Source organism: Ambystoma mexicanum, chromosome 6p, assembly GCF_040938575.1.
Source record: "Ambystoma mexicanum isolate Mex_15411 chromosome 6p, UKY_AmexF1_1, whole genome shotgun sequence".
NCBI lineage: Eukaryota > Metazoa > Chordata > Amphibia > Caudata > Ambystomatidae > Ambystoma > Ambystoma mexicanum.
The window spans coordinates 1,530,557,355-1,530,578,455 of NC_090935.1; the positions used below are offsets into that span (position 1 = coordinate 1,530,557,355).

At 44.0% G+C, this 21,101-nt stretch overlaps 1 protein-coding gene across 1 annotated transcript in view; it reads right to left on the minus strand.

The window, feature by feature from the left end:
* LOC138510613 (coiled-coil domain-containing protein 17-like) overlaps positions 1-21,101 on the minus strand; it is a 377,034-nt gene that overhangs the window by 119,047 nt on the left and 236,886 nt on the right. Inside the window, exon 9 of the mRNA XM_069626398.1 lies at positions 12,680-12,765. Coding sequence (XP_069482499.1) covers positions 12,680-12,765 — 86 coding nt within the window. The remainder of the gene's footprint in view (positions 1-12,679; positions 12,766-21,101) is intronic.

A 21,101-nucleotide genomic window follows, 5' to 3' on the forward strand; every position in this document is an offset into this window, starting at 1 on the left:
ATAATTCTGCCGCTTGCGCTGAATAATGAGATGGTAATCGTGCACTAATGAGTACTCGAAACTCTCCATTTGCTGTATGCTTCACCACAGCAGTGCCTGTATATCTTTGCCCATTATTTTGATCGATTCTCGAGGAACCGTCAATGAAGACAATTTCTCCTTCTGCCAATGCATTCTCTTTCACTCTGGGAATCTCATCATAGAATTCTTGATGGTTGGAGCAGTCATGGATTGGCTCTCTGTCTAAACATAGCTGGGTTCACTATCTTGCATCGAATTATCTTAATCAATGGATTTGATATGATCACTTCATAAGCAGAAGCTCTTTGGGATGTCAATGCGCCTTTCGGTGTCTCTAGAATGGCAAATAATACATGCTCGACGAACAACGTAATTGAACATCCCATCACAATGGTTGTTGCCTTTTCTATGGTGAACACTGCGGCAGCTAAACTTTGTTCGCAAGTGAAGTGACCTCTCATCACTCGGTCCAAATTCCCACTGTAGGATACCAGGGGCATGTACCCCAACGTGGTTCTTTGTGTGCGTACTGCCGTCATAACACTGCCATTTGTGTGTGAAAACAAGTAGAATTCCTCTGCATAATTGGGAATCCCTAAAACTGGTGCCGTGCAAATGGCTTTCTTGAGGTCAATAAACCCTTCTTACATGGTCTCAGTCCATTCAGTCCATTCATTTTTTTCTTTTGTCACCTGTGCTTTCTTTAGGGCTTGGAACAAGAACTTAGTATATGAGCTGTAGTCAAAGACCCATGCCCTGACATAATTGCATAGGCCTAGAAAACTCTGCATCTGTTTTATTGTGTGTGGCTCGGCTGTGCTCAATATGGCTCCAGCCCTTTCAGGGGTAACCCTTTTCCCCTCATGTGAGATTAGCTGGCCGATGTAAAGCACTTCTTCCTGATAATATTGTAACTTCTCTTTGTCAACTTTATATCCCTTCTCAGCCACTATAGTCAATAGATGAATAGAATCATGTCCGCACTTCGTCTCCTCTGCCGTGCTGAAAACTAAGATGTCGTCCACATATTGCAAGACAACACTCTCTAGTGCAATATTGCTCAAGTCCATCTGCAGGACTCTGTTGAAAATCAAAGGAGACTCACAGTACCCCTTGGGCAGCCTTGTGCTTTTCAGACGCATCTGTCTGAACGTAAATGACGTCAAATCTTGTGAGTCTTTGTGCAAGGGGATTGAGAAAAATGCATTTTTTTAAGTCAATCACTGTGAAATATTTTGCCTCAACAGGTATATTTCATAGGATTGTGGACGGGTTAGGCCTCTACAATATCATTTATCGGGCGTAAATGTTGAATTAGTCTCCACGACCCTCCCTTTGATTTTTTGATAGGGTACACTGCGGTATTGCATGACGACTCTGACATCACCAAAATGCCCTGTTCCATCATGGCAGAAATTGTCTTGAAAATCCCCTCATCTATTTCCCTAGACATGGGATATTGTTGTGCCTTGGGTAGAATTGCTCATGGTTTCAATTTAATCCTCAGTTCTCCGACTCCTTTCAGTAAGCCTATGTCATAGGGGCCTGTGGTCCACACTGAGACAGGCACCTGGGCCATGTCAGCATCAAAATATTCAGGACGGTTTTGTGCCAGCATCATTCTCTGGGGCACCTCTCTTTTGATCATTCTCACCCAGAAAATGAGATTTACCTCAACTGTTGTTTCCTCTACACCTGTTTGTTCGTCAAACAGATCATCATCAGTGATGTCAGTCAATCTGTACCCTTCCTCAATGTCGATTACTGTGCATCATTGTCTGCCTTTATCGTCACAACTATCGATCAAAGCCATTTTCCCTTGCACTATGGCTGTGTGTATTGCCAAGGGAAATAATTGTCCCTTTTCGTCATGCATAGGTATTCTTGGCCTGAATAGAAACTCATCGGGGGTCCTCATGGTTTTGTCTGCAAGGCTTGGTAGCCCTGCAATTAATACACGCACTCCACACGTGAATATCTCTGGTTCCAATGGGACAGCCCTCATAGCTGTTTGTCCCGCGTATGCTCTAATCATTTTGCATACATTCAAATAATGCATTCCTGGAGTCGAACATACTATGCCCTCCTCTGAGAATGAGATTGTCATGTTTAACGGCGTCATTAGGTCACACTCCAATATATTTACTGGGGTTTGCCTTGAATATAGCAGTGACACATTCATGTCACACTCTCCAATAGAGACTGCAAGTTCATTTGTAAAAGGAACACGACTTGTTGCTCCTGTGAAGCCCTGAGTATTTATGGCATCGCCAGACAAGGAAAACTTGCATTCAGGTATACACGAGCGTGTTGCACCTGTGTCAATTTAGAAGGAATATTCTTTATCCCCTATAACGACATATACCCTTGGTTCCTTGTGAGGGTTACGTGTCACTGATAGGATAGCACACATCAGGTTTCCCAGTGAGCTGTTCTAATCCATATATAACTTTGTCCCATGCAGAGTGAATGGATTTCCTCCATCACTAGTGTTATTTCTCATTCCAGAATTCAGTACCTGTCCTGCACTTGTTATCTTGCTGCTGCACTGTGTGATTTTGTGCAACTCCATTTCCACCCTGCTGTAAAAACGTAGATGGATTCACCATTGTTACTCTTGTTCCTTGGTCGTTTTGCATCATTCCTTGACTTCTGCATGTGCACTCTAGATGCCCTATCATTCCACACGTCCAACATATTGGCGGTGGTCTGATTATTTGTCCATTTGACATATCCTGATTGACATTTTGCATGTTTTGAAAACCTCCCTGATTACCTTGGAAACCTCCCTGATTACTATGCCATCCTCTTCCTCGAAAGCCTCTCCCCCTTGGGTAGAACCCATTACTACCCTGATTAACCTGCTGTTGGTTATTGACCTGCTGTATGTTCGATCCATCTGTGCTGGTTATCATTGCCCCGTCAATGGCATATTTTGACAATTTTTTCTGTACCCATTTTGCCTTTTCAGCTTTTCGTGCAGTCTCTTTTTTGCGATTCTTCTCTTGCAGCAATCTGCAATAGTGAGCTATGGTCAACTGTATTTCAGACCACGGTTTGGCCTCGATTCCTACCAATTTCTTGAGCTGCTTCTGCACCTAATCTGGAAGCCCTTGCCATAATATATGGTAAAACATGGGTATAAATTTCCCCCAAGATTCCCGAGTTTCCAATACTCGGGCGTCTTGGAAATTCTGAATGTAAAGCAAAGGATCCTCTGACTCCTTCATTTTACGTGTCATTATAGCTCCCATGTCAGAAGTATCCGGGTATAGTAATCATAATGCCTTCGATACCGCGGCTCTGCAATTGTTAAAGGGGGTTCCATCATGCGTAGTATTAACTGGAGTCACGCCAGAATAACCTGCTTGTGTCCACACATTGTCAACTCTATCACCCAGTATGGCGATTAAAAGACCCTTGATGTCCCTGATAGCTTACGTTTTTCCTCCTGTCATGTTTTCTAGCTCATGTATCCATTTTCCGGCTCCCAATGTTAACATTGGAAGCTTATTTTTCAGATTTTCTCCATCCATGTGTGGCAAGGGTATATACTGTGGCCTCGTTCCTCCCTTTTCAAGCAACGGGAATTTTAACACATGGCACTCCTTTTCCTATCTCATCATTTTTCTATCCACTGCAGGGGTAATAGTCTTGCGTTGCCGTCTACCTGGCAATGTCCTCAGTCACCTCACATAGGGTGGTGGAGACACCCCCCTCTGACCGTAAGATACTCCTTCGTGTCGGTCTGACTGTGTGGCTGACTCTGATGCCTTAGGTGCACACTCACTAGATTCTGACCATCTTATCCCTTTTCCTCCAGAGAAGCGTTTTTCGCGTCTTATCTCGTCTTCCTTTTCCTCATATTCTTCTCTTTCTGCGTTTGATATTGTCTGTGCCCAAATCGTGCAACTTCTCTCATCTTCCCTGTTTCTATTTAGCATCAACCTATCTAGGGACAGCTCTTCTACTACTTCGGGAGGCATCCTCAGTGTAGTACAACTGAGTGCTCTCCAGACGCTTTTCCTCTCCTTTATCTTGGGGTACTTGTTCTAGCCCCAATTCATCATATATTGTATCGTTCGTTTCTCCGATGCTTCTGGTGTCGAAGTCATCTTCGATATTTGCCCTAGACATGCTTGGTACTGAATCGTACTCAGGAAAAAATTCTTCTATGTCTTCCCAGTCTACTACTGGATCAGTTTTTTAACCTCTCTCTCCAGATATTCAAGATTGCCTGCTCTGTCTTCACTTACGTTCTATGTCGTCATCGAATTGTCTGCGCTTCCTTGCTTCCTCTCGGACCCTATCTTCTTCCTGTTTCTTTGCATCTCTATGTTCATATGCCCTTCATATTTGCTCATCCCTTCATCTCTTTATTCTCTTTTCCTGTGTTTTCTGTTCTTCTTCTTCTATTCTCCGCTGTTCTTGCCTGTCCTGATCATTAGCTGTTCTCTGCTTATGATCGCGTTTCCTTTCTTGCTCCTCGCGGTACAACTGCTCTCATCTCTGTCTATCTTTTTTCCTGATTCTTTCGTCTCTTAATCATTTTTTCCTTTTCCTTCTCTTTTCTTTTTGAATCGTCTAGAATCCTTTTGTCTCACTGTAACGCTCACCTGATTCCCGTAGAGGCGCCGGTCTTGACTGGGCGTATACCGTACCTTCAAAGGTGATGTGTAACACACGGCTGGCGCTTTGGGCTGGACCTCTGTGCACTGTATGTCTGACTCGAAGGGTAAGATGTCTGCAGATAGAAAATATGGGATTAAGGAACTGGATTATTGAATGTCTCTCTCTTCTTCCCTTTCTCTTCTCCTGTAGAACCCCAAAGGTTAACGCTCTCACCTTAGGTAAGTGAACGCCGTGCTCTCCATCTGCCTCGGGGCAGGGTGCTGTAACCAGTTTCTTCACTGGATAAGGGGAGCAGGCCTCTTGACTTCAGAGGACTGCTGTCCGTCGTTTACTGCATGAACGGTAAGTTTCGAGTAATTCTAATGTCTTTAAAGTCTTTAGTAATGATGTTTCTTGTTTTGCAGGGTTCCGGCGATGGCGGATGACGGGCTGAAGTGAGTTGAAGATGGAGCCCGTGTGATGAATAGAAGCGCCTGGAAGCACGTAAGTAAGCGCTTGTTGCCTGCTTCACGATGCGCTCTAACTGTCTTTTTATTTTGCAGGTACAAGTTCGGAGCGGCTGCAGGGTGCCGGAATACCCGCTGGGTTAGATGTGGAAAGGAGTAATGGCACGTGAGTATTAAAGTTCCCCAATGTCTTTAAACGCACCTTGTTTTGTCTTTCAGATGCGGGATGCAGCGCCGAAGGCCTCCGGAGCGTGCAAAGAGTTGGTAAGCTTTTGTCTTTCAGATGCCGGAATGCAGTGTGAAGACCTCCGGAGCGCACGAGGAGTAGGTAAGCCTTTGTCTTTCAGATGCCGGAATGCAGCGCGAGGCGTTGGTGACAGCCGATGGACCAGGTAAGTGAAGAGCTGTCACTGAAGACCGTAATGCTAACCTGTTCTTTCTTGTCTTTATAGGTGTTGCTGAAGACTGGATTCAGGATGGTAAGCCTTTTTCCTTAGGCCCAGGATCAGATGCAGAAGACACGATGAGCGTTCTGCTGCAGAGGATGCAGAATAACGCAAAGCAAGATTCATCCATCGGGTGTGGTTTAAATAGCCTCCTGTAGTGCTTAGGTGTCTCTTTCCACAGCCACGCCTAGGTAAGAAAAGAGTTCCTGCTTTCCAGAAGAGTTCCAGTGTTCTGAATCTAGGGAGTGGCTCCTGCCCCACCCAACAGGAAAAGTAGTTCCAAACAGAAGAGGATCAGAGGCTCAACTGGCAGGCAAGTAAGCAGCATGGTCTGCTGCAGGTAAGTCCACCCAAGCATTATGAGCCCGGCGCTTCCAGCGCTGGGACTGGGCATATTTATGAGCCTGGTGCCACTGGCGCCAGGACTGGGTCCAAAAGGTCCCAATTGGGACTGGTTGGCACTCGGAACCTGGGTTATGGATCTGCTTCCAAGGGAGTTGGGAAAACCCTGACCTTTTGGAAGCAGAGATCATGACACTCACGTCCTCAATGCCTTTACCATTGAGTTTCAATAGAATCTGACCTCCCATCCATTTGTTCTGTGTGAATGCTATCTCATCAGTTCTGTCTTCATCTCCTCAAAAGGTATCAGGCGCTCCACTCCAGAAAGAACATGTCATGATAACCTGTTCTGTCTTCATCTCCTTTCCATCTCTTTCCCTCTATTTGTATCTAGAGATGTACTTGCTTGTGCTTGATCTCCCTTTTCTTTCTTGCGCCTCTCCTTGTCCCTCGGGACTTTGGAGGTGATATCTCTATCTCTTTCTTTGTCTGGGTTTTCATCACTACTTTGCTTAGGTGACTCATATGCCGGGTTGCTATATCCTGTGGCTGCTTTAAGTTCCCTCAATGGGTATAATCCCTCGTCTTTACTGGCTTTGCTTTTTGGTTCAGCCGGGGCACGTGGCGCAGAAGGCGTTTCACCCCCCTCTGTGCATATGTTAAGTATCCAATCTAACAGCGGCTCCTCCTCCTTATCCTCTTGGTACATTTTGCAAAGTTCTAAGCTCGCTAGGCGTTTGTCCAACTTTTTGCCAGTGTATGTGGTGTGCAAATATGTCATCATGTGTTGCAGGACTGTTTTAGATAGCGATCCGCCCTGGGGCCATGGCATAAACATGTTGTAGGCAATTCCTTTAACCCATTCTGCACTGTACTTTTTCAGCTTAGGTGCATGTTTTGGCAACTGTTTGCACAAGTGTATTAACGGTGTAACGTCTTCCATGCTTAAATCTGTTCACCTTCTCCTCATATAACACTTTCTTATGCTTTTACGTTTCTTACACAAAACCAGCAATATGAGCGAGCACCAATCGTCACGAGCTACAATCCCATTTTTTCCCCAAAAAAATACTGTTATACTTTTTCACACAACACCATCAATTCATATCATAAAACATCCTGGCTATACAATCGCGCAATTTTCATGTTAATTCCCTCCCAAAAAATGTCTTACTTTATGACGTCAGAAGAAAAGAGAAAAAAAACCACAAGACAGACGTGACGGACTAGACAGACTCCGGCCGGCTATATGTATTTAATGCCCCTATCATTATTCCTACATGGAATGTAAGCTCATCCCTTTCAGATAGCCTCTTTTATCGATTCTGGTCTCCTACTGCGTCCTATCTTTTCAGGACTTTGAATGTGGGCTTCTTCGAGCGCTATATTAAAGCGCAGGTATCCGGACGTATCCTCTCTCTAGCTCAGGTATCCTCCTGGTATCTCTCTACTCGGGTATCCTTCCCGGTATCCTCTGTTGCTCAGGTATGCTTCGCGGAATTCTCTCTTTAGTTCTGCCCACCTCGAGTCAACATTTCCTTACCCTTATATATATACATTCTACTCTGCCTCTGACATTATTTTTGTCACACCTCCCTCAGTTACCTTCCCTTACTTGTTCTAAGGCATGCAACTTTTTGCCAAACCATTTAGACTTTTTCACTCACCGTTTCCATGTTTTTCCTCTCTGGATACTCGGGATCACAGCCGCTGTTACTGCCTCTCTTGCTGTTCACTCGATCGGCTGCTTGTAGAAATGGGAAGGGGTTTGTGGGAGAAAGCAGAAGTTCCTTCAGACCTCAAGCTGCAGGTTTTACACTTTAGTCTAACCACTATCTATGGGGAGCTTCTCGGACTACTTAGCCGGATGGCAAAGGACTTGTGATATTGCCAAGGACTCAGAGTTACTTATGTCGATGGCCAATGCGTGTCTTAACTAATCGATAGTCGATAAACCATCCTCTCTCTGCTACCAAGTGTGCACTAGGACCCCAACCGGCCCATAGAGCTGGGGGTTGCCCAATAGCACTTTTAGATGAGGCAGCAGCACCCGTGAGATGGATGGTGATGCAGTTTAATACTCTCACATTAAATCAATAATGACAACTCAATAGTTTGGCAAAGGGAGTCTGTTTAATGACAAGTACAAAAAACGGGGAGTTCATGAATATCAGCAATCACTCGATCTTCCTTCTCGCTTCAACAACTCCAACGAACTTCATAAAAAAACATAATTTATACTAAAAACTCGTCATCACTGACATGTAATGCTTAAAAGTTGGCATGCAATTCTATTGGTTCTAGGAAGGTAATTTTAATATAGGTACTATATTTGTATATGGTAATGCAGTGAGGGGATTGGACAAACAATGTCAGGTGGGGCATCTAAGCCCTACCTTCAAAATGGCTATTGTAAACGTCACTAAAAGTACGATGTCTCATTGGTTTTACTAACTATAGGACCCTAGATTACTTGGTCCACTATGATTGGGTTGGCAACAACCCCACTAATAATTTTCCACTTGCCTAGCAGCGTGCAGAATAGCCGGCCAGGTGCAGGGAGCTCGTCTGAACCCCCAGCTTCCTTCCAATTATTGCTACAATCAATCATCACCTTAGTGGTCATGTGTCAATTATTTCTTTGTGGTTCCCCTCGAGACTGCTTCTTGGTCTGGAAAAATTAAGATATCCATGCATGGCACAAGGCAATGCGTGGGTGTGAAAGTTTCATCCCTTCTCGCTTGGCTGGTCACGTGATTCGGACACCGTGAAATTGTCTTAGTCTTCATTTAATTTGTGTATTTGATTTACTTCTGCCAGCCATCTGCCTTCTGTGGCTTATCTTGACCTTTCTGAACAGGATACCCTGTTCTTCCATCACAAATTGTATCCACTGTTGGTCTATTTCAGCCAATACAACCTTGGCGTCCTGGCACGATTTGCACGCGTCTGAGTTTCTCTCTGTCTTTCATTTTCGATTTGTTCGCTGCAAAGCTCTTCTCTCGAGGCCTTTATTAACCTTTGGTTGATTTTGCTCTTGTGCATAGTGGAAGTATACTTATATAAAAGTGCTCCTTTTGAGGTAGATATGTATATGTGGCGCTTACCACAGTCTATTTTACTACTAAGCATAAGCAAGCCACAGAAATTCTTGCTTCTTGCAGTTCCTTGCATATGTACAAGTGTAAACTAACTGAATATCTTCATTGCGCATATGGCTTTATTTCTGACATCTTTAACATTGATTATTTAACTTTAGGTTCATGATGTCACTTATCAATGGTGTTTTGCCTCTTTTCATAATTCACAGGTCATCATATCTTCTATATGTGAGTCAGTCCGGGTTCTTGTAACGTCACCATTCATCTTCCTTCAGTACCTTTTAGCTTCTTCAGGGACTGCATTCTGACAATCTTCATTCTGTTTCATTTGTCGGTATGGTTTTCTCAATGGGTTCCTTACTGTCCAGGTTTTCTTACTTCAGCAGTGTCGGTACTTCAACAGGTGCTGTTGTTCTGATAGGTAATAGAAAGAGTGCAACTGCGGCTCTCTGCTGGTTTATTTGCTCATCATACGTCACATATTTCAGCGTGAACGTTCCTGGTACTTCAAAATGGACGGCTGGAGTGCGAGCCGTGCTTGGGACCTCCTCAACAACAGTGTTAGGCAAAATAACAAGCAAAGGAATATGTTTTGCAAATGTGCACTATGAACATGCACCTGAGGCCTTTGCACAGTTCTATCTTGTGGAGGACAACCAGGCCCGCCTACAGCAATGCAGAAATCAATATGATTGCTGGAATAGATTTACACAGCAGCCCTTCAAAACTGCACTCATTCAAGGCATGCTGAAATTTTAGAGATGTAAGCTTGTTTTTTCTCTTTTATTGTTGCTCATTTCACTTGTTGCCCTGGGAGAAACATTCCACCCAGCCCGGTACAAAATCAACCCTCCCCCCTCCCTTCCCAGTCGGTCTGTGCCATCTCTATATATTAACCCACCACTTTTCATGAATCTATACCCGTGAATCTGTTTTTCATGCTATGCCCTTCCCTTTATGTCAAGTATGATTACTGAAATGAGTCTGTAAATATTTTATCTGCACTGTTGGTGGGTAGTGAATAGCTACTTAGCTAACAGCAATACATACTTATCAGGTGTTGAGTGCTAGGTGCATAGAGTACTGTTGAAATAGGTTGCATAGTCCCAATAGTGGCATTATTTAACCAATTGACAGAATTGACATAGTCATTGTATTTGGCTCAAGATGCAAAAGCCTGTTTTCCTGATGTGTATTCAAATTCTGTTTATTTCAGAAAAGAAGTGGCACACTTTGGCCAAAAAAGCTGCTCCACACTATTAATTAGGATTTTTTTCAGGCATTGCCTTATTGAAGTATAGGGAAATCCAAGCCTGTCGGAACCTCCCCAAGGTTCATGTTTGAAAGAATATGTTTTCATATGTGGGATACTTGAAATATTTCATTGCTTTTCACTGCACAGCTTGCCATTGATATTGTTCAGTTTTGTGGCATGTTTTCACAACACGAAACTCTCTCTGACACGCTATGAATGCTGGATGAAGGGTCGCATTGTTATTTGACCTTGAATCTACCGCACTAACAATTTGAAGGACAAAATGTGTCGACTATCCACAAAGAATTGATAAGATTCACTATATTTAAAGCTAATGTAAGAAAGTTAAGTTTCTAATACTGAGATTTGTCTTTCGAAGCATTTGGTCATCCATCACATAGGGAGAATGTAAACACAAGACACAATGTAAGCAAAGTTTTAAATAATATTTATGCAATTGAGGATGGCAATGCTGCTGTATACTACATGAGTGACGTTGTGTTCAATTTGACGCAAATAATAGACATCGTACATGTTAAATGTAACTTTAATTGATAGTTAAAATAAATATGCACTGTGTATACACAATTATAAATTGGGTACTGAAATATAGATTTGCATTCTCGACTTTCCATAGGTATATTATACTGATGTGCGCCTGTCATGGGTACAGTTTACCGGTGGACTGCTTCTTCAACCGTAATTGGACAATAATCATCAAAAATGCATCTGCGATAACCCTTATCTGGGACAATCCCCAGACCCCAATCTGTCTTTTGTGGCTGCAGTAACAAGAAGCACCATAGCAGCCTATAGGTTCTGAAAATGTGCAGATGCGAAAGTGTTGCATTTGAAATTTAAACCACTCATTTCTACTCTGTAATGGAATCCCATGTGCACAGATAAGAAATCAGTGATGGAAGATAATAACTTTCTGTGACAAATGCAAAGACTGGGATTAGTCGATTGATGAGCGGAATCAGCATTTTAAGATCACTGTTCACAGTTAAACAAAAAATGAGAACCATGCAATGTTTGCTAGCTATAACACCTATTGGAAAACGTTACCCATGTTTTTGTGAACTTAATTAACTCTTTTCAGCATTATGTCAAAATTAAAAGTACTTATTACTCTCCCAACTATTGCTGTTTTTGTAAAAAAGAAACTGTTTTAATCATGTTTGTGAAAAGAAAAAAAGTTTTGCGTCTCTTGTGTTTATGTTTTTGTTCCTGGTTCTTTGTCAGATAATGTTATGACGTTGGTGATGACAGGGTACGTTTGACAACTCTGACCACTAACATAATTAAAATAGGTGGAGCTCATCATGAACATCTAGTGATGTCAGCATTAGGGGCGGGTGATCTGAATTAGTGCTGGGAGGTCACTTGAACTTAGGGCGATGGATCAACGGATAAGAGTAGCACAAGATGGTGGGCCTGATCCATCGTTTTCGCATGTGTCAAAGTGAGAACAACTCGGGTAAGTTGCATTGGACATTTATTTATGAACGGTCTATGTATGCTCTAAAATACATGCCCGATCGATTGGGCCAATACAATTTCTGACCAAATGAACCCTTTAAAATGGTTTCATGTTACATTTTATACTAGGTGGTGCCCACTTGTTACTCTCCTTTACACACTCGATACATTGGGCCTCATTACGACCCAGGCGGTAAGTTACCGCCTGGGCCGTGACTTTACCACCATGGCGTAAACTACGTTTACGCCATGGTGATTGGCGGACTTACCGCCCCATTCCGACCTTGGCGGGGCGGTAAGTCCCCAATCCCCATTTACCCTTCCCCATTCCCATTTTTGCCCCATAGGGCATAATGGGAGTGGGGAAGGCGTTAATTACGCCACCGTAAATTACGGTGGCGTAATTAACTCCATGGTCCCTTAGCGCCATGGATTTTAACACCTGCTAAAAGCAGGTGTTAAAAGCGCCATGGCGCTAAGGGACCTCGTAATTGGCGGTAAGGGGTCGGCGCAGCTAACGCTGGCGTAAACCCCTTACCGCCTGGGTCGTAATGGGGCCCATTGCTTTCAAAAAGCTGGCCCATTCACACAGCCTTTTTTATGCAAGTGCTTAGAGAAAGTCCTGCCTGATGGCGGTGAGCAGTCAAAGATGGCGGAAAGCAGCTAAAACACAACCATATGCCAAAAGTATGAAAGCAAATATCCATTGCCAGAGTATCTAAGGTCTTCATATATAACCTTTGCGTAACCACCAAAAGCTAGTATGCAAATGAGTCACCATCGTTTTGATTCAAATTGTCAGTAAGAGCTGCTTCTCTAGCAAAATAATTGATCTTTTGATTGTGTAGCACATCTGCATCATTTCTTAAGATTGCCATGTCTCAGTACCGTTCTGTGTCCATTGCTTGAACATTTCAGTGTAAATTAAAATGTTTAAAATGTTATTGCACTTACATTGGATCATACGGCGCTGGCCCCAGATCGTCATTGGCATCCAGGAACCGCCTGGCAATAGGTGGAGTCAAAGGCTTGATTTCTTCCTGTTAAAATGAATCACAACACTGTCATGGCACTTTTCTGTGACCGGTGGAACCATCTGTCCCTGGCTCTTGGCTGGATATAGGCATACTGCAGCAAACAGTCACGGGATAACATGGTAGATACAAAAAAAGTTTAAGTTTGCAGTGTCAGGGGTGTGCATTATCATATTACTAGAGGGTATTGTAAATTACTATCTCACTGCATTTGTAAACTCATTGGACACCTCCTGATCTACAATGTCAAGAGGTTGGTCACAGGCATAAATGACCAATAGCAGACAGGAATTTAGAGAAACAGGCTTTTTTGTCAAATTGGCAGTGAAACAAATGGGATTTTCCATGTGGCAGCGCTTCAAGAAAATGGGTTCCCTGAAGATTTTATAGGCTCATCAGATGTTGACCAAATAGAAAAGGTTATAGATAGGATGCCAGGTGGACAGTGCTTAATTTGTAAAAAAAAAATAAGTGCCAGGGCACAAACAAATATTGCCTCCCTAATGCCAGTCCCAGTGGCGGTATGCGATGCCCGCAGTGCAGGCGGCCCGGACCGGCTCAGTACTAGATCGGCCCACCAGCAGCCCATCACACTGCTGGTACTTCATGTCACATGTTTGGCGCTGCAGCAACTGCTGGCACAGGCTAGTAGTGGGATGGATGGGGAAGGAGCACACATGGGCTCAGGAAGTATAATGCTTTAAAGTTGGAAAACAATTGTTATGGTAGGTTTAGTGGTTCTGGCACCCCCAGAGGCAAAAGTGTGCATTTGAACACACTTCTAAACCATATTTGTCTGGACCATACTTGTTGTCCTAGAAGTAATAATGCATTTGATAAAATAGTAGAGAACTTGTGGACATTATCTTATTTGTCAATTTTGTAAAATGTGGGAGGATGTTTTTTTGGTTTTGAAGTACATTAGGGAAAATAATAGGCTGTAGTTAAAACAATATGTTTGATTGAATGAAAGTGAACAGATGCTGCAGTAATTACAAAATCTGAGACAACCTTAAAAACACTTTTTTATTTAACCTCAAGCTGATTAAAGAATAAATGAACACCCTGAGAATAAATGAACACATTGAACATAGAACCAAACAAAAAAGCACCAAGTGCCATGTTTTTTCTTTTTAAATGTTTTATTTGGTGTATAACTTTTTAGTGACAAATGGCGCATCCCTGTAAAGGTTAACTATCATTTTCTTGCTTATGTATTCTAGTGGCTGCTTTGGAACATGGACTAAATGCATCCGCTCAGCATCAAAGGACTTTTAATTTTCTAAACAAGCCAGCCACTGCCTACCGCGCACATCAGATGGCAACTCAATGTCACTTGGCACCTTCTTTAGGAAAGTAGAGTTTATTGTGTTTCACCATGCAGACATTAGTCCATGGCAAATCAATGCAATGATATGTGTGCAGCAATGTGTTGTGCGCTGCACACGCCACCACCCTGTTAGTTAAAGGTGTCTATGTGGTACGCCCGTATGTAACAGCACATATGCCTGTTTTTGTCTGTTGTGTCCAATGTCCATACCATAGCATACTGGAATGTATTGTGTATGTGGCTCCGACAAGAATATAGTACTGTGCCCACACTTGAACGCATAAAGCAATCAAAGATGTTGCCTCAAATTGTACATCCACCAGGCCAAACGCCCTTCCTACACTGCCACACCATGATTTTCACTAACTGCAGGCCAGCACTAATAAGAGATGCTAATGCCAGCTGTGTTAGATAAAGCATGGGCCTTCTCGTTTTTTCAGAAATAACACCCAAGCTCTGCGTAATTGTGAGGAGGTAGTGGCTGAGGAACTCTGTATCCTTTACCATTCATTAGAAGCTAGTTTTGTTTCAAATGCTTCATCAACTTATTACTGGTCAGGCTAAAATTTGTAAGAGGTACAATCCTTTCTGTGTAGCCTTTCCATGCATTTTTATGGTATCCTGTCTGGTCTATAGATTTCATTCCCAAAGGATGCTTCTGTATTGGGGGTTAGGCATGCTCACACTGAGACCTAGCCCTTCCTCATCTAAAATTCTTCAGAAACAAGAAGCAAAGTATCCCGTGTACCCCTTTTGAGTGGCTGATGTTGCAGCCATTTTATTCTTGCAGCCAAAAAACGTAGTTGTCCAAATGAGTATGTATCGTTTATGGTTACAAATATTTTAATGTTAGGGTGAGTGTTGTGAACAGTGATGTGAGCACCAAGCCATGCATTGTTATGAATTTAGAGATTCACACATACAATCCTTGTTATCACAGATTTGTTTATCAAATGTATATACCTCTGATCACTGTTGTAGTCCGAAAATGCTCTGAGATTTAATGCAAAGCATACAGCATACTGGTTCTGTGTCTCCTTTCCCACTCTCATAGAGGTATTTTGAAAGAGTACAATAAGAGTGTACCAGACAGTCCATCTTGGAATGATAACCTTCCAAGAGAAAATAATTCATATGGTTAGTCTTGGTTGTGAAACACAAGTGAGGTGGTACAAACAGAACACCTGCAACACAGAGCCAGTGGGCCCTCGGAGCCCGGTAGGCTGGCCACACTGCAGTGTGCCAGTATGGACAGTTTGAAACTGCCTTCAGGCAAGGCCTTCCCTAAGAGCAGGTGACAGAAAACCTACTTACCTGGCAGCAACAGCTGTGTTTTCACATTAGAATTCTTCTGCAAAGTACTTGCATTGCAACGTAATGAAACTAGATTCATAAATATAGCAATTATTTATTCAAGAGGAGGGGTTTTGTCTCACTACACAGAGGTGTAGTTTGGGAGTGACATGTGCAGTCAGGGTGGGGTGAGGCACATTCTGGTGTTTCTTCCTGGGCACCAACTGCCCTGAGTACTTGTATTCTCTTTCAGGTGTTGATAAGTGCAGGTACTCAAATGCTCAAAAATAAGAAGTGCAGCTACTGAGGGCTGGGTAGGACTGGCCCATTTAAAGCACTGCTGATGGCACAGGACACCCTCACTGATAGACTACTTTCGATAGACCCTTACTGATAAAAACAGTCGAGACGCAGGTGCAGCCGCTCTGAGGGAAATACAGCTACCCTGATAGAATAGAGAAGACGTAGCCCCACTCATATTAAAAAAAAAACTAAACTAAAAGAAATTGAATAACGCCTCAAGTAAAGAAGAACCATGCCAGAGCTTGGCTCGCCCACATGCACAGTCGTTCCAACTTCCACCCCTAAAGGGGTCGAGGGGAAGCTATCGGCTGGACCCCATGCCGCAGATGCTAAGATCGTTGAGAATGTGTGTGACACAGCATGCACACTGAAAGGCACAGTCCCGGCAGCCTTTCGAAAGAACACGTGCTGCACAACACTACAGAGTTGCCCTAGAATTCACTCGGGAGTTTAAATGGGCAATAGACCGCCCGGCACTGGGTTATGTTATTAGCTGGCAAGGCTGCCTGATCAATCTTTTTACGGTCACTCGTCGGCACTGCACTGCATACGTTTTAAAAGCCTCACTGTGTCCTTGATGGAATCGACCTTCAAGAGAACATGTATGCATTGTATTTTACATTTCTTTCCGCTGATCTCTGCATGCAATGCAAAATTCAAGCTCCACCACTGCTCATCTAAATGATTTGGTATCATTTCGCAGTCTTGATTTCACGGCCACGGAGGTACCCACATATAACTCGAGGAGAGGACAGTAATGGGTCTGATTTACAAATGCGTTTTGTAATGGTGTGCTAATCCCATTGAAAACGATTTGTAAATCGGTTCCGAGACTTAAGTTTGTTTGTTTATTTATTAATTAATTTTTAAAGCGTATCGAACCCGTAGATATCTGGGCGCGTTGCATGTGATTTTGATGGTTACAGTCACATACATAAATAGGATGCGAGCATAATATAACAATACAAGAGATAACAAGTCTTCTCCACGGAAGCCAATGTGGGTGAGTGATTTTACAAAAATTACATTCACCTAATTAAGGAAACCAGCCTGTAAATAACCAGCAGTTTGCAATGGTTTCCCACTCTTTGCACCGTCTACCGGGTAGCTGGGACCCGCTGTCACCCAACCCTAGTGTCTGTGAGTCAATCCTTATGCTTTGCCGTGTGGTGGCCATGCGTCATGCCCGACTGCTCTGCCCACTGCCCAGGCAGACAATGGGGGACATTTTCGGTGGTCTGCCAGTGCCTTTTTAGACCGAACAGAAAGAGGGAGCTTCATACCAGAACACACAGGCCCTCATTACGACCCTGGCGGAGGTCCATGGTGCAATTTGCACCATGGACCATGGCGCAGAGCTGCCAACTCCGCCATGGGGGTTGGCGGACTTACCGCCCCATTCCGACCTTGGCGGGGCGGTAAGTTCCCAATCCCCATTTACCCTTCCCCATTCCCATTTTTGCCCCATAGGGTATAATGGGAGTGGGGAAGGCGTTAATTACGCCACCGTAGAATACGGTGGCGTAATTAACGAGGGGACCCGTAGCGCCATGGATTTTTCCGCCCGGAAAATCCGGGCGGAAAAATCGCCATGGCGCTACGGAAAGTCCTAATCTGGTGGAGAGGTACGCCATGCATTACGCTGGCGTAAACCCCTCTCCGCCAGGGTCGTAATGAGGGCCACACTGTTTGATGCTTTTATAGCGGGACAATGGGCACTAAGCCAAATGTATATAGTACACGGTCATGTTCGGCAGGAAGGGCCCACGCAGTGCGTGCGTTGTGCCATAAACTAAAGGGCGGCCTGCACAGTGCACTGCTATAGATGCAGCCTTTACGGTGGTGAGTATCTGTCAGCTGCTGGTCCTGTTGGGCTGCAGGAAGGGCCCTGCAGTGCGTTGTCCCAATGATTCAACTAAAGGACAGCCTGCACTGCTATGGATCATGTAGTCTTTATGGTGGTGGGTGTCTCTCGGCTGCCTGCTGGATGAGATGACTGTTATCAGTAGTAGCTCATTTGTTCACTGTAAAATAAATAGGTGGCAGGCCCTTTAATAAACAGCAGATAGAGAGAGCATTGAAGGTCGTGCCAGGATTTTTTATTTGTATTGTATTTATTTGTAGCGCACACCAGGCCCAAAGACATCAGGGCGGGAAAAATTAAAGGCGGTTACATAAATTTACAATGGACGTGAGATTGGGTCACGCTATAACAGTTACAAGTACATACAATAATGTGTGAATTAGTATCAGAGTGTTACAGAGTCAGAATGAACAAAGCAAGTTATCATGGCGGCAACATAAGTTAAGCAAGGCATAATTTACAATAAGTTGGTAGAACCAAAGAGCTAAGCAGGCGACAGAGTAACTTTGGGGCGCTTACTGAGATCAAGGACTAAGTCAGATATGAGCAAAGAGCCATGATTTCGTTTTCTGTTTGAAGGAATTAAATGAAACCTTGGATCTGAAGGTAGTGGGAAGAGAGTTCCACAGCTTAGATGCCAAGACAGGGAAGCTCGCACCCCCAGCTTTTTGAAGTTTAAATCTGGGTATCGATAGGCTGTGTGTCTGAGCAATTCTTTGAGGTCGGTGGAGGTGTGGAGAGAAAGACGGTTAGATAGGTAGGGGGGGCCTTGTTGGCCAAACATTTGTTGGTAAGCGCAAGTGTTTTAAAAGAAATTCTCTGCTTGACAGGGAGCCAATGTAGATTGGTTCTGAATTCAGAGATGTGTTGGTTTCTAGGAATGTTTAATGCCGCTGTGATGGCATTGTTCTGCGTGATTTGCAATTTATTCAGGTTCACCTTGCTAGTCCATAAAATGGAGGGCAATACAATAGTCAATTTTAGACATGATGAGAGTTCTGGCTAAGGTGATGCTATTAGGTGTAGTCAGAAAAGGTCTGCAGGCTGCAATAAGTTTACAGGTATGTGCAGATGCTGATCTGACTGCGTTAGTTTGTCGCGACAGGGACAGAGTGGCGTCTAGATAGATACCAAATGTTTTTGTGTCCATTGAGACCTTAATGACGTTGCCGTCTATGATGAAAGACTGATAGGAGTGATCTAATTTATTAAGACGTTGAGTGGAGCCCAGGATAAGGAGCTCCGTCTTGTCATCATTGAGGCAAAGTTCGTGTTGGGCCATCCAAGACTGGATGACCAGATATACGTCGTTCAGTGCCTTAGTGTCAACTGTGTAGTCACCTGTGATGGGGATGAGTATCAGCATAATTAGTGTAAGAGACACCCAGATAATCAAGCACATCAAAGAGCGGTTTAGTCAACACATTGTAGAGTGTAGGTGACACGCAAGATCCTTGAGGGACACCGCAATGTATCGGAGCAGGGTCAGCGGCTGCAGAGGGGGAGAAGACCCTCCTGGATCTGTTACTAAGAAAGGAACTGATCCACGCAGTGGCTGAGTCAGACAAATGGGCAGCAGAACGGAGGTGCTGGCACAAGATTTGGTGATTGACCAAATCAAAGGCCGCGGAAAAATCTAGGAGTAATAGCAAGGCTAATTTCCCATTGTCTTTCAAGACTTTGATTTCAGTTTTCAAATCTATCAGAGCCGTTTCGGTCCCATGCCTGGGACCGAAGCCAGATTGTCTTAGACCCAGGAGATTGTTAGATTCCAAATAGTCTTGAATCTGCAGGTATGCAGCATGGTCTAGTATTTTAAGCATGAAAGGGATGGTGGTGATAGGTCTATAGTTAGTAGGTATGCTTGGGTCTAAGCATGGTTTTTTAAGCAGTTGGATCACCCATGCGTCCTTGAGGTTTTCTGGGACAATAACTGTTTTAAAAGAGGAGTTAATAAAGGCTGTGATGAACGGGCCAAGTCATGAGCAGATTCCTTGATAACGGGAGCAGGGGAGGAATCGCCTTGACAGTTACAAGGTTTGATTCTATTGATGATGTCTTCCACCTCAGAGAAAGCGAGAGGCGAGAAGGCAAAAGGTTTGAGGTTGGGTGGGACCAAGGGGACAGCCCTTAATGGGGTGGTTGGACAATTGTCTGACTTCAGACAGTTTTGTTTGTCTTTAAAGGGATGAGATTTTATTCAGAAGTGCCCGCTGGATGTTTGCGCACCATTTGCTATCTTTAACACAGGTGTCAGGAGGGGTGGCGGGAGATTCAAGTTCCTTTAGGATCTTGAAAAGTTCTTTAGTATTTGAGTCTGCTTGCATGATGCGATTGTTGAAAGACTCCTTTTTAGCATGGAAGATGGCATCTTTATAGTTAAGGGAGGCTAGGATGAGACCATCCTTGTGTGCATCCGACAGAGGACTTTTCCAGCGATTTTCCGCGTAGCGTTTAGCTTTGCGGAGCACTCTTAGCTGAGGTGTAAACCAAGAGTTGAGATGTGCATGTGGTTTGGGCTTCCTGAGTTTGATGGGGGCGATTGAATTTAGAGCTGAGAGCATCACGCAATTGTATGTGTCCGCTAGGATTGTAGGATCCGAGCAGGAGTGTGTAACTTTGTTAAGAGAGGGGAGTAATAGAGGGAGTAGTTTCTCTCTGGTTATATCCCTTTTATTTCTAGTGGTGAGGGCTGACACCATCATTGAAAGAGAGCGTGGGGCTGCTTCAATATTAAAGGTAATGATATGGTGGTCTGACCATACGCATGGTGTGTTAGAGAGTACGCTAATGTTGCAGTTGGTGCCAGCTAGCCAATCAAGTGTCCTCCCTTTAGTATGGGTAGGTTCTTGGATGTGATGGGTGAAACCGAAGTCTGTTAAAGTATTAGCAAGGCCAATGGTGGTGGGGTCATTAGGGTCACAAAATCCCAGATTAAGGTCCCCGAGGAGAATAATTTGCGAGTTAGTTTTAGATTTATCAAGAAGTAGGGTGGAAATCTTGTCAGCAAAGGAAGATGCTGGACTGGGAGGTCTGTAAATTAGGTGAAGGGTGGCAGTTTGGTTAGGCGTTAGTGGTAATTTAACTGAGAGTAGTTCTGCAGACTCAAAGTTGGTATTTTAAATTGAAAAACTTGTTCAAGTCTGGCGGTTGCCCTTCTTTGAGGCCAACTCTCTCGTGTTCCCAGCAAGATCATTCTGCAAGTTCATCTTTGATTTCTGTTTGTGACCTCTACAGTGGGTCAGGGTCACCAAACACACTCGCGCTCACCTGGGCTGACCTGGCTTCAATGATCCGAGCATTCATGGGAATGAGCTGGAGCCGGAGGATGGGCTGCCGGTAACCACTGCAGTGCTGCCTTTAGGACGGGCCCGGAATATAAAAACACTTGCGTGCACCGACTGCCTGAATTTGCTTTGTGCAGTGTGGCCCACCTGCACTGCCTGCCCATGCGCACCAGCCCAGCGGCAGGGTGTGGTCATACTCACTGAGTCTGCGACTGTCCCTGGCCCTGCCTGGCTGACATGCATGGCATGGTCCATGCACGTCAAT